This window comes from Puntigrus tetrazona, chromosome 10 (genome assembly GCF_018831695.1).
Source record: "Puntigrus tetrazona isolate hp1 chromosome 10, ASM1883169v1, whole genome shotgun sequence".
Lineage (NCBI taxonomy): Eukaryota > Metazoa > Chordata > Actinopteri > Cypriniformes > Cyprinidae > Puntigrus > Puntigrus tetrazona.
In genome coordinates, this window is record NC_056708.1 from 6,407,076 (window position 1) to 6,422,216 (window position 15,141).

The 15,141-nt window shown below is 36.8% G+C and overlaps 1 protein-coding gene across 1 annotated transcript; it reads right to left on the reverse strand.

The window, feature by feature from the left end:
• Positions 1 to 4,600: 4,600 nt before the first annotated feature.
• Positions 4,601 to 13,089, reverse strand: LOC122352601 (5-hydroxytryptamine receptor 7). The gene is made up of 2 exons (XM_043250063.1): positions 12,413 to 13,089; positions 4,601 to 6,687 (listed from the first exon to the last, which is right to left on the reverse strand). The coding sequence occupies exons 1-2, from the start codon at positions 12,871 to 12,873 to the stop codon at positions 5,937 to 5,939; spliced, it is 1,212 nt and encodes a 403-aa protein (XP_043105998.1). The 5' UTR covers positions 12,874 to 13,089; the 3' UTR covers positions 4,601 to 5,936.
• Positions 13,090 to 15,141: the final 2,052 nt, after the last annotated feature.

Sequence of the window (15,141 nt, forward strand, 5' to 3'; positions counted from 1 at the left end):
GTTTTTTTTTTTTTGTTTTTTATTTATATATATATATGTATATGTTGCCTAATACGTATGCACAGTAATGGCCACCTGCGCAAACAGATATCCTCCTAAAACAGCTAAAACTAAAAACTACCAAAAATATTCAGCTTTGATTTTGGGTTCATTGAGAACATGGTTGTTGTTCAATAACAAAAATAATCCTCAAAAATACTACTTGCCTAATAATTCTGCACTCCTGTAAATGCAAACAAGTGCATGTATGTATTTTATAAAATTATGTAATAAGTATATATATATATTTTTTTTTGCCCAAATGTGTACTGTGTGTGTATATATATATATATATACACAATGTAAACAACTTTTATTTTAGATAAATTTTTCTTTTTTAAACAAAATCGAATTGTCTTGTTATTTAGAGAATATAACAGGCAGAACGTTTTCCTTTCAGATGTATTCCTAGTCCGTTTTCCACTGAACACAAGATGTCAGCAGTGTTCAGGCCCATGTCAGGCTCATAACCAAGAGTTTCTTTCAAATCTTTCGCATTTAATAGTTTTTGAATGCACTCAGGTATAAACAAAAGTACCACAATAGAGCGTAAAATAAAATCCAGCATTAAATGTCAAAACAGGAAATCTCACGCGGGTCAACGGGATGCTGAATGTCCAAAATGTTGGAAATAGTTCAGTTTCACCAGACTTTTCGAAGTTTACTTCTACTTACTATATCTGTACCGACTCCGCAGCTGTATATAGCGTGGAGCTGAAGTGGGATCTCCATTGTGTGATTAGAGAGGCGGCCCTCAGGTGGCCCATCAGGTCATTAGACTCTGCTGCCGTGCCTTTCACTTTCTGGAGGTCTAAATGGGCTTCTGGCTGTTTTACTCCCACAATAGAATAACTGGAGACGGGTCACATGACCACCTATGAGTCAGATCAAGACAAAGGATCGCCGCGGGGAGCTCGAGCGCTCTGAAAAACAACCCCTTCTGTACAGGCGGGTCCGAGGCGGCCTGGTTCAGCGGCGAGGCGGTTTTACCCAGCGCTCCATTGTGCCCGTCTTTAATGTGGCTTAGAAACGCGGGGAGCGTTTCGTGTGTTCGCAGCAGGTTAATGAGTGTGGCTTTTGGAAATGAATGACAATTAACGGAACTTTGACTCTGTGGGTTCAGACGCGCGTCATCGCCGGTGACGCAAAGATATGAGAAGTATGAGCCTCACGCTTTCCATAAAGCGGCATTGTTCCAGCTGTGATGCTTTTGGACCTTTTTGCTTTGATCTCATTTTAATTAGTGCGTGGTTTGAATTCATTGTGTAATTCATTTAACGTTCATTTCATTGAGACCACGTCACTCATTATAATGTAGCATGTTAAAATTTCTAAAAAAAAAAAAAAATTATATATATATATATATATATATATATATATATATATATATATATATATATATATATACACACACTGTGGAACATTTATATACTATGGAACATTCATGATATATATATATATGTCATAAATGTTCCACTAACTACATACTGCTGGGGATTTTAAATTAAATTAGCACACAATAGACACAAAATTAAATGTAACTTGTGAAATGAAATAATAAAAAAAACCTTAATAACATGGCGTAAACATAATGCATACTGTGAATATTAAATTAAATTACACTGAACTAGCTTACAGAAATGCAGTACAGATAAAAATGCATTTTATTTAAATTCAATTCAGTTATTAAAATTAAATTCAAATCAATTTAAACAGTAGAAAAGCATACTAAAAATGTATTTTACATTTATTTTAATTTTATTCAAAAAGTATTTCAGAACATTTGAAATATATTTATCTGCTTGTTGTTAGGTGTGACCGATGTATGAGCGTGGCTTTGTGTTGGGGTTTACACTTTAGACTTAAATTTATTCTACTCGCATTTGACTTACGTGTTGAAAGACTTTGAAATATCACCATCATCTAATATCATCTCTTTTTTTTCCTTTGATGCAGAACTTGATGATGGTGCAGAAAGGTCTAGTGAAGTTCAGGGTGTCTTTCTCGCTAAGATAAGTCATGGAGGAAATGCAGATGGTAGAAGCGGTTGCTTCAGAGGAGCAGTGTTGTGGGATGGAGAAACCAGGGCAGATGGCAAACCCTCAAGTGAGCGGCTTTAATTCAAAACTTACATTTCAGTACACAAGTGGAAGTGTGCAGACGGCCTCGAGCAGCACTCAAAAAAGTTATGTGATGATTCTGAGCAGCACGCATGCACTATTAGCGCTAAATGATGCATCTTGCGGCTTCATCGCAACTGGTTCATGAGAGTCTCTGTGACGCAGCTGTGATATTTCATGCTTATTAGAATTTAGCATGTCCAATTTCCTTCAGAAAAATAGGAGGTAGAGATGTATAATAGGAGTCGGAAATTTGATTCGTAAGCTACCTTCTGTAGCAAATCCATTCATTTATCCATGTTTCAAACATAATAAAATAAAGGTTTTCACTTCTGCTGACTGTAGTAAGAGGAGAATGATATATATAAGGTCATATGGTTGCGCATGTCCATGTGAAATGTAGGAACAAACAAAACGTTTCCTTACTTTACAAAGGAAAACTAGTCTCCAGTCTTGGTTTATATCGAAATCCTTTGATATTTTCCTTGCAAATCCTCAGTTTGTGCTTCTAATTCATAACTGCCGTTTTGTTTTGTTCTCTGGTCACTGATCACGTGATGCAATACATCTTACATCGCATGCCACAGTCAGCAGAATTGAGGAAAAAAAAAATTATGTTTGATATATGGATATTTACAGGGGGCCTTTGTTTTATTACGGATGCGCATGCTTTATTTGACGTCTTTCAACGTGTATGCAGCAAACACCCATGGAAAGGAAGCTTTTTAATATACCTCAGATTCATCTGAAGTCACATACATCTAGGATGATTCGAAGGTGGCAGGCTAAATTTCATTTTTGGATGAACTAATCCTGTAAAAGTCATTTATTTGAGAAATCAGGCAATGAGAACTCTTATGAACCAGAATGGACTGCAGTAGTCATGTTTTGATTCACTGAATAGAACTGATCCAGATCTTTTTCTGGAATTGGTCTGGCTGCGTTGAATGTCATTGCACATTTATTTTTTTCTCAACACTTTCATTTTCCTTCGAATTGTTGCAGTGTTATGATAACAAATACATTTGGCCCTGTATTGACTCCATGGATAGGATTCTTTAGAGATGAAAGGAAGTTGGATCGCGAATGATTCCAGCAAACATAGACACACTTAGGCAAATCCGGAGGGCAATCCCTTCAGAAGTAATCCACTGTGTCTTCCGTGGCTCAGATAAATAATGGCTGCTATGTTCATTACTACATCCAACAACAAAATACCTCAAATGCTTAGGACAGGATCCAACCATTTTTACATGGCGGACCAGTAACGTTTGTAAATTATTCTTGGGGATATATATAAGAGGTTTCACTGTCTGAAACGAATTTCCCACATCTTGTGTGTTGAGTGCTTGAGCGAGAACAGCACACGAGTAACAAACTGAGTTCCCTTTCATCGTTTTTTTCTAGTGATTTTTAATTTCTCGAACGTCTACTTACACAGTTGTCAAATTAATCTCCAAATCACATGCGTGCCGAACAGTGGGGTTCTGGTCCATGCAAATCAAGCGTGTTGCGAATATGGCTGCATTCGTCACGGTGTATGGTTTGATAAGCTGAATATATCGGACTCATCCGTTTCATAAACTGGAGTTTACTGGGCACATTGTACGGTGCTGATAACTCAACAGAAAGACGTTTCTTGTCATTATATTGCAGTACACACTCTTGTTGCGTGACACACAGACTGTAAACTCACGTTGACCATCAAGGTAAAGTTGGATTTCTTTTGCTGAAAAGTGAGTGAAAGGCTAACAGCACACCACACTTTTTTTCCGCCTGTGCACTGCATGCCGTTTCAACGTTATTCTGTTGCTTAGCAGTGTTTCCAATTAGCACAATTGAAATGCTATAATAGTACAAAACGCAAGCCACTATCAAAAGTGATATTGTTTTTCACTGTCGGTTACTTAATGCGGTTGGTTTTTAATGGACGCAACACGATAAATAATTTATTGCAATTTAACGTTTCGTTATTTTTTGTTTAAATAAACAATAAATTATACATCAATATTTGTTTTTCATTTTATATTTTATATGCACGCTTATTTTTTGTATTTTAGCCGTTTTCACCTTTAGTCAGATTTAAAATGCTGACTGCAGAGGTGAAGTAAACACATTAGCTCTAATCACATTCAAGACCTGTACCGCGTGGTAAACAAGATACTTGGGCTTCTAAGAGTATGCTAATGAAATACATGTGCAATCGAATATTTATTAGGGTAATGTTTATTAAGAAAACATGAGTATTGAGACAGCTAGATTTGTACACCAGCTCCCAAAACAAAAACTGAGTGCACAGAATGTACAAGCAGAATACTGAAACAAGCTCACTGACAATATTCAAATTCTAAACGGAATATTCAGCACATCATGTCACAAAATGTATATATATATATATATATATATATATATATATACTTATATATATATATCTATGAAACCCTTTGTGAGTCTATGTCTATGTCTTTCACAGTTCAGATTACATTACAGTAAACACACTAAAACACAGACAACATATCTGTACATTGTAAAAGTGTAGCTCTAAGACAAAAGACAAGTCAGTGTGAATATCTACTCATTTAATTTCCAAATTAAAAATGTCATGACAATTTAAAAAGGGTTGATAAAGCAACACACATCCATGCAGATTTGCATCCAAAGCCAGCAATCACTGAACTCAGAAATTACTACCCTCTCCATCTTATTTTAATTATTTATATACTGATATTATTTTATTTATTTACTTTTTCACTTATTCATTTAAGGTATTGTGTATGAATTCGTAGCTTTAAAATGAAAGGCAATATATTTTGTCACTCACGTCGAGATTTTATCATCACAAGCACAATTTAGCTAGTTGTGCATTAAGGCCCTTTTACTCTCAACATGACTTTCATCATTTGACCTCCACATGAAAACCATTGCTGATAAGAGTCACAGAAGGTTAATTGCTCTGTAGCGTAAACACTGGAAATGTACAGAGTGTACAGTGAAAAGTACATTTATACAAACCAGGAAAATATTCATTTTCTCAGGATCACTGGGAAAAAAAATCTCCCCGAGGTGACATTTTTTCAAAGTGATTTTACACTGTTCTATCACTTTTGAAAATACTGTTTCACCTAAAATCAGATTGTAGGTACATTTTCACCTCATCGGGGGACTCTTTTGGATTCTCATGTTGTTATACCATAAGGGTCTAGCAGCGCCCTAACAGTTTTTTTAACATAAGCTAATGTAAGATAAAAAATGCCATTGTTATGACGTAGCTCACTTCTTTTATCATTATTTGAGTTTCACTGGACTCACACCCGAGTGCTCTGAAAAGCTAGTGCATCACTTACTGTACGAGGTGGGCTACCAAGCAAGTTTACTATCCAGCCAGAACAGCCATACACAGAGCTGCTTCTGTGCGACAAACATCTAAATAGAGGGAGTATTTAATTGTTTAACAGGGTGGTATTATAGTATTGTGCAAGGAACTTAATATGTCTTTATTACACAATTAACTGCCCTATAATCATAATTTGTGTGAAAAGAGAAAAAGTAATTGATATTCTCTATATAGTGAATTGCATCTATAGAAACATTTTTGACTTTTGCAAGTGGGTAGAGGGACAATTTTCCACTTAGCCTTGGTTGGAAACTCCACATTTTTGGTGAATGAGAATTATTGTAATGTAAATTCTCTCCAAAACGTGCTGCTTAACTTATAGAAGAGTTAATAACATATATATATATTTGCACCATCCCGTCATATAAACAGATTGTGAGTAGTCAGAGCTTTAAAGCCTCTTGTACTCCCATAGCCGAGAGTCGACGATTAATGTTTCGATATCTGCAACGGAGCAGGTCCTTATATGTTGAACGTAGGTCACGGTTGAAGAAGGCGTAGATGAAAGGGTTCATGAGTGAGTTGGTGTAGCCCAGCCACAGCAATACCCGCTCCAGCCAGACGGGGGCGCAATTGCAGAGCAGGCCGCACATGAACGGGCGAGCTGTAGTGAAAAGGAAAAACGGCAACCAGCAGAACGAAAAAACTCCCATGATCACCCCGAGGGTGGTGGCCGCCTTCTGTTCGCGCCTGAAAATCGAGGCGCTCCGCCGTTCGCGATTCAAGAGGCAGGAGAGGGTGGAAAACTCTTCGGTAGCTGTGCCGTTCTTTATCCCATGCATGCAGAGCCCCTCTACGGTGGCCAACGCTGGATCGGGACAGGCCAACTGAATTGGGGGAAGGGCGGTGAAATTGTGTTTGGCTCCACTTTTTCGCGCAGCTTTGAAAATCTTGTAATACATGAAAAGCATGACCACCATTGGGATGTAGAAAGCCACTGCAGTGGAGTAGAGGGTGTAGCCCACATCCTGGCTGATCAGACACACTCCTGCAGTGTTGATGTTCTGAGCCCAGCCGCAGAACGGCGGCAGAGTGATGGATGCCGATACCAACCAGACACCGACTATCATCTTGGCCATCAGTTGTCCGTTCTGTCTCGCTGGATAGGTCAAAGGTCGAGTTATTCCAAGGTATCTGCAGAAACAGAGGATAACGTGGTTAATGAGGTAACTTCAAATGACGTGTTTAGAAGAGAACTGCATTCCTCGAAACAACTGAACCCGAAGATCTTGCATCCGCAGTACCAATATGCCAGATATGGCTCAAAATACCTCAAAAGCACCAGACCCGAGAAATCCCTACTGACCTGAATTTCACCAACAACCTGAGTGGAAAAGACATTGCGTTCACAGTGAGATTATTCAACTAATCAAGTGACTCGGTCCGCAAAAGTAGGTATTTTTATTCCCCAAAATATTTTTGAACAACATTCTTAAAAAGGTACCAAATGTTTTTTGGGGTTCCTCAAAGAACAATTTATTGCATAGTTCCTAAAACTATTATTTCAACAATTTTTCCTCTTACACGTCAGACTTCAATGCACATTCGTGACAATACCAAGATGTGTGTGCATTCCTTTGCTTCTAAACAAGCTGCAGCGCATCCTGGTTCTACATCAAAATCCCATGAATGCGCAAAACTGACCCGGAAGAGAAGAAATGATCAAATATAGTCATTATTGTTATTTTCTTTGTGCACAAAAAGTTTTCTTGTAGCTTCGTAACATGATGGTTGATGACAGAATTTTTCTTTAAAGGAACACTACTTTTTTTGGAAATTCATTCTCCAACTCCCTCAGAGTTATTAAATTGAGTTTTACCATTTCGCAATGTATTCAGCCAATCTCCAGATTTAGTGTTAACACTTAGCATAGCATAGATCATTGTATCCAATTAGACCAGGAGCTGCGTTAAAAAAATTGCCAAAGAGTTTTTAAAACTTCTTTCGATATTTCAAAACTTGACTCTTCTATAGTTATATTGTGTACTAAAAAAATTAAAGTTGTGATTTTCTAGGCTGATGTGATACAGTATAGTCTAACTCTAGTGTAATAATCTATGCTAAGCTATGCTAAAAGTGCTATCACAAGGCCAGGAGATCAGCTGAATGGATTCAAAAATGTTTATTATTAACTCTGGGGGAGTTGGAGAATGAGCCTAAAAAAAGTGTAGTGTTCCTTTAATGGAACTATTGATAACTTGGTCAAACTGGCTCTGCATCTGAATATGCCGTATCCGTATGATCTAGAACTTCTGCAGATATTTTCAATAGTTGTGAATGGCACTAAAATTATGATTTTAACTTGGCCAATGTATATCTCTATTTCATTCATGCGACACACATTCTATGTATATATACTAAATATATACAATGTATAAATATATATGGAACAGGTATTCTCAACTTTGATTTTCAAGGCCCACTTTCCTGCAGAGTTTAGCTGCAACCCCAATCAAACACACCTGAACAAGCTATTCAAGATCTTCAGGAATATAAAAAAGTAGGAGAATTTGATCAAAGTAGGACCTAAACTTTGCAGGAAAGTGGACCGAGAGCCACTAATAAAGAATGTATCGGTCACAAAGTTTGCTCCTTAACCAAAAGTAGCAATTTTGGAAGCTCCATTGGATTCATTTACATATTAGAACCATATTTGATTGGTTGTTATTCAATTCACACACAGTCAGTAGTTAATTTCTTATGAACGCTCTCAATGCCAGCAGTGAAAAATCGTAATTTCTTGGCGCAAATTAAACTTTCATTGAGATTTTCAACGTGATGGCTTTGTCAAAACGTTTCAGACAGCATTAGCGTATTCACTCTGGATGGCTTCAAACGGTTTCAAAAAGAACTCTCATAAAATTCCCCATCATAAATATATAATGTTTGGATGAACAATCTTTCTTGCAGCACCTCTGTTCTCTTTCTTGTGACCACGTAATATGGGTACGTTTGGGCACGAAAGAAGAAACATAGCTTTTGTTATCCCATTGTCCACATCATTATTGTCAAGACTGAAATGCGCCTTTTAAGTATACATTCTGTCACTGGAGCTGTGGCTTGCTGGTTATTGCAATCCAACACGTTGAGCCTTAGTGCTCATGCGGTGGATGTGGGATTGAATCCGAAAAATGCAAAAAAAATTAACTCTCAACACCGCAGTGAGCATTTCAAAAGGCTTCAGTGAAACTAAAGGTTCTGTGGATCTAAATTTTGAATGTAACATACGGTACATTGGCTTCTCTTTACCTACTAAAGCAGAAAGTCTCTATTCCCCTGCTCACCTCTAAAAATAAAAGCTTTCATTTCACGCATGAGAATCCCTCTGATCAAGGAGAGGCTTAGAGACACACTTATTGGATCGGACATTTAAGGTAGTTAAAACCTTTCTTACACCTACACAGAAACTCCAAATAAATCGCTGGACCATGAAACCATTTCACATTAGTTGCTAAAACATTTTTCTGGCAATTAAAATATAAGTTTTAGATATAGAATATTTACCCAATTGAATTATGTATTAGATAAAAACTCAATTATTTACTTTTAAGAGGTTTGTTGAAATAACGCTACGTGTGCCCAGTAGTATTCGTGATGTTAGCAAGGCACCACTCATGATTTGCTGATGTCTGAAAGCCTCTTCAAGGCATAATACACCGAGATATCATCTAGGTGGACATCTTTTGATGTTGAGTACTGTCTACACTTCTGTTTGCTCTTTGTGCCCCCCTTCATACCGGATGAAATACAGAACACTTGCACAAGCTTCTCAGAAAATAGGAAATAATAACTGGATTACAACAGTGCTCGAATTATAAGTGCTTTTGGAGATGAACAATGTAGTCTGGGGCACATCTCAAGATTAGGCAGCTGCTGACTGTGGAAGATCAATCAAATGAGCGGATGTTTCTGAGACTCTTAATGAGTCAGAAATGAATCGAGAACCATAAGCAATGGAAAGCGAAAGGATTATAAGGGACCGCAAGGACAGACACTGGTAGTTATAAAATATTTGAATGAAGGCAGGTTTCGCGTGCCATTGGTAGGTCGAAAGCAGCTCAAATTCTGAGCAGAATCGAAGGTGTCCATCACAGAGAAGTCAAATCCAAAAAGCAAGCGTTGGTTATTATAAATATATCTTATTACGCATTCTTAAAAATGCCGTGCCATAGAAGAACCATTTTTGGTTTTTCAAAGAACCATAATTTTCTTACTTTTTTATAATCTCGATCACCACAAAGAACCTTTTGTGAAACAGAAAGGTTCTTCAGATGTTATTTATGGGACCATTTAGACAAAACGTATCTATTAAGCCGTTGTTAAACGCCTTTATTTTTAAGAGTGTGAAAAAAGGTTTAGTGCCCTGGATTATTTTTCCTGTTGTTTAATTTACGAATATTTTAAATTAGTTTTATTTTCATGTTCTAAATAACAGCTGATTTTAGGTCTCAGTAATTTTATGTATATTTGTACTGTATTCGTGTGAAGCTGTCAGAAAGAGTGTCTGTAGCATGACGGCCCGATAAAAGCAAAAAAAGCAGAACAAAGCAAAGTTGAAGGTCTATGAGAGGATTGTTATGGGTGGTAAGGTGTAGATTACATCCATATCATTAAATTGCACCTCAGTGCTCAATTATGCGTAATGAAAGGCACTCTTGAACTATCAAATATATCAAAGCTAGGCTAATTAATTTAGCAGTAGTCTACTGCAATAAATTGCAGTAGTCGAAAACAAAGGTAGAAACAAAGGTTCTGGGGGACATCATTAGTGAATTGTATGTTCAGTATCATCTACTCAATTTCCGATCGGTTTTATTAAGAGTTCGTATCTGATCATAGTGATAAATTACACTATTTTACCTCTTATTTGGGATGTGTTTATGAATATAGAAAGGAATGTACAATGAAATGCAGTTGTAAATAAAACACTTGCCATTTCTTTGTAAATATCTGTGAATTATTCACATGTGAAATATTCAATGTGAATATCGTTTTAAATCATGCACCAATCTAAGAACATAAAATCACACACACACACACACACACACACACGTCTGGTCAGCTATCCTTGTGGGGACTCTTATAGGTGAAATGGTGTTTATACTGAAAAGATCAACCTTTTTCTCTGACCTTTTTATCCGCAGACTTTGGCCGGTTGGTATTTTGTCATTGTCTTCTAAATGAAAACCTAAAGTTGCCCCAAACTATGACTTTTAAAGTTATAGAAAAAAACTTTTCAAAAAGCTGCAAATCTCTGTAAAAGGGAATATTTCTACAGCCAACTATGATCCGTGAATTATTTATCTGCAGCATTTGAAAAATGTACCATTCACGGTGTAACTTTAAAGGTTAGCGAAATAGTCTTCATCTTTAGGGCTGCGAGTCATAGCCTAAAACTGTTTTGTAGCCTTAAAATCTTAGTCACTCGCGAAACAAAGTTTTAAAAAAATAGGCATAATTTGCAATGTTTTCAAAGGTCAGTAATATTGTTCATGACGGTTAGGAAGAGTGCTTGCAAAAAAAAAAAAAAAAAAAGAGCTAATATGAATCATTAGTTGCTCGGCAGAGTAACGGACTGTTAATGAAAAAAAAAACAATGTCTTTTGATTTGATCCCTCTTAAATGTCATTTTATTTTATATTATGCTACTATATTTTTACAAAAAAAAATATATAAGCAAACTTTGTGCTGTTCTACGAATGCCAGAGACATTCCTGATGTAAGGCCGTGGATACACGTTGTTGTCAGGCCAGCGTTCATCACTGAGACTTGTGAAAGCACCTAACTATTTAATCGAATTACCACGGCCAAGCAGGGTGTTTCAGCATGCAGTACTCACCTCCTGGGGTTCCAGCTCAGAACTTTATCAAAGAGCACCATCAAAATTGCATACACACCAGGACGCAGCTTCAAAGTCTAGTTCATCCAGCCTCAAATGACATGGAAGCATTTTCAATGCACAGCTTATTTATTTAGCGTTACATTTTTATGAAAATTAATACACTGAATACCCCGTATATTTCAATTTTCATAAAAAATGTAAATAAACATTACATGATGCTAAGCACACGTATTTTCAATTACAAATGAGACATTTTGACATTTCAGTAAATAGTTTTAGTTGATATTTTATAATAAAAAAAATCATAAATATTATTTCGCAATAGATTTTGGAAAAACGTTAAGGTATAAGCAGACTTTTACCAATTATTTTATTATTAATTAGAATTTGAATTAATTTGTTTGTTTATTCGTTTATTTTATTCTATGAATTTATTTTATAACTAAAATAATTTTATTTATTTTATGTTTGTTTTTGATTATGTATTTTTGTTTTGTTTGTATGTTTTTATTTGGGGCACATTTTTTTTTTGTAGGTTATGAATATTTTTAGATTTTTTTAATTAACATTTTTAAATGAATATCAGGTTGGGCAGGTTTTACTGGGGCATGTTGTCACAGTTTCCAGTGAATACCAGAACACTGGTGAATATTAGTAAATACAGTTTACTTGGTTATTAATATATTTTGTATATTTTTATTATTTTATTATATTTTTGTTGTAAGATTTTTAAAGTAATACAGATTTGAGATATAAAAGACAAAATATATTTTATACTGAATATATTTTATACATAATAAGAGTGTTGTTGCATAATACATTATAGAATTTTGTATATATATATATATATATATATATATATATATATATATATATATATATATATATATATATATATATATATATATATATATATATGAACTAGTAGAAAAAGAACGCTCGGTACACCAGATATGAATTCAACTTTCTCTTAAAATAACTAATATGAACTTATGGAAACTCATAATATGAACTTACCTATCCACACTGATCACACACAAAGTCATAATTGATGCTGTACAGCACATGACATCCATCCCGATAAAGATGTTGCAGAAAACCTCCCCAAACAGCCACACGCCTCCTGTCAGGTCAGTCACAATGACAAAGGGCATCACGGCCACGGCCACCGACAGATCAGCGATGGCCAGAGATACTAGCAGATAGTTTGACGGCTGTCTGAGTTTCTTCACGACACACACCGCGATCACAACCAGCGTGTTGCCCATCACAGTGACCGCGGTGATGGTGCTGAGCATCATCCCGATGATCACAGTCTTAGTCAAGTCCAAGTCCAGAGTCTGCTGCTCCCCACACGACTCGTTACTTTTGGGCTCCTCTGCGGTCGCTGCGGTGGGGGAAAACTCAGTTGTCCCATTGAGAAAGGCGGTCTCGCTGGAAGCCCAAACCGGTTCGGCAGCGCCATGCGTCGTGAACATCACTGTATCGATATTTTGAGCGCGAACAAACCTTCCGCGCGCCTGAAGTGGACGGTCAACGTCATGGTGCCTACCGGCAACAACCAAATGCACGAAAACCGGCTCACGAGTCACGAAGTCAACGAAGAGATGAGAAACGCGCTCACTCGGTCTCGTTCAGCGGAGGAAACACGAGCTATAAGTAGTTTTGAGAGCCGCGCTGCGAGTAAACCGGCGAGTAACGCTAAAAATAGACTTTTGAATTAAAACACGCTTTCAGCCCACGCCACTCAAACAGAATGTATCGAGTATATGAATATCGAGTTACTTCATGATTACTTTATTAATATAGACTAAGCCATTAAGCAACGTTATAACGAATATTCTGGTTCTGGTTTCTGATTGGTCAATACCTCGTTCGAATCCATCGATACCGCCGCACAGTTTTTTGTTGCATAGCAACGTTTTGTAAGGTCATGTTTTTTTGTCTTCCAGCGGAATGATTTCAGTTTAGCTATTAATATTTTCTATTATATCTAGCTACTATTAAAGCGATCGTTTGGAATGACATCATATTACAATATTGGTATTGCGTATTGGTATAAATAATAATGCTGTTTTACAACGGTATGATAATTACAGAATAACGGTATATAATAAAAATCTGAATAATAAATTAGGCAGAGCAAGTTCTCATATTTTAATGCATTCAGTCATGGCCTGAAGACCAAAAGACTCGCACTCCTTTCCCATACAAACTATAGGTTCTGAAGCAGTGCGATGAATGAGATTCATAATTATTAGTCCCTTATGTTTCAGCATGATATCACATTTGAGGTGGGATGTTCAGATATATGTCGTAGCTTAAGCGAACAGTAATGCTCATATTTTAAGGACCATGCATACGATCATAGGGCCCTCTCTGTGCAGTAGAGTGTCGCCCTCTGCTGGTACGTATTGGCTTCAAAAACTTTCCATAGAATATCCCACTACTACATCAATTTACCTATACAATGGGTCATATGCAAACTATGCAAATAGTCTGTAGATAGTCTCCACTTCATGCACTGCAATATTTACACCTTTAAACGGTCATATTAGCGCTCTCTTTATTATGAAAGGATATTTTAAACGTACTTAGTTATATTTATGACCGCTTTACGGCTACTGTGTGTGCTAAATCAACCATTTCTATGATTCCGTTTATAGCCTAGAGACAAGAAAACAATAGATATCACCTAATGCATAAAATAAAATATTTTTCACTAATAGTGTGGTATTTGACAATAATTAAATACACTTTTAGCGTACCTACATCTTTTAAGTCAACGCTTAAACGATTGGTCGTTCCTCTATTTGACCACTGGGTGACAATGCTGGATAACTGTTTATTAAATCTGTCCTATTCATAATTCCAACCTCCTCTTTCTTGCGCGTTTTATTAAATGTACTGTCTGGACACAACATACATGTAATCGAGATTATCATAGCGGATAGTTATGGAGCGACGCATGTATGGTGTGGGTTAAAAACTACACTACCCACAAATATATGTGCTGAGCAGATGCCGCCATGTTGTAGGAAATCCGTTTGCACTATGGATTAGGGTTTAATCCGAAAGAAGGGAGTCAGGGCGACTCCGCGGATCAAACAAGAAAGGAGAAAGAGTGAGACACAACACTTGAACGATATAATAAACACGAACTAGAATGCGCATGTATTATACACAAGCCGCTTGGTCGCTTAACAAAAACAGGCAACAGCTCTTGCAGAGCCTTTTTACTGTCGCTTGCCTCTCACTCCTCCACCCCTCCTTCATAGAGATAAAGTCTGAGTCATTTTTTGGATTCGGTTCCCTTGAACAGTTCGTTCAACAACAACCGATTTAGTGATTCTTCTACGTCATTACGTATTGCGTCACTTGCGTGGCATAGAACATGTTGAGCCATTTGTACACACATATGGCAGATAACTAATTTTTGTTAAAATGTTGATATAAAAAGCTGTTAATGTGTCCAGTGCCTTAAAATTCCGTCATAAACACGTTTCCTGTTATTTTGATTCGGAATAGTTAAATGTTGTTAGTACATTATCTAGATCGACTCACTCATCAGTTCTTGGTTCATTTTGAACAGAACACGTCCAAAAGAGACGGATCTTGGTTCAATGAGTCGGTTGACTCGAGAACCGATTCAGTTCTTTTCGTCAACGAACCGTTCAGGCAGGAGTTACGAACAGGTTCAAACGATTCCCTAAAAAAGATCCGACTCAAGCGAACAAATCGTTCAC

Excerpts from the sequence above, each read along its gene's own strand:
- LOC122352601 (XM_043250063.1), bottom strand. The coding sequence starts at position 12,873 with ATGTTCACGACGCATGGCGCTGCCGAACCGGTTTGGGCTTCCAGCGAG. Across the intron at positions 6,688-12,412 it reads TGTGTGATCAGTGTGGATAG|ATACCTTGGAATAACTCGAC; the intron begins GTAAGTTCATAT and ends CTGTTTCTGCAG.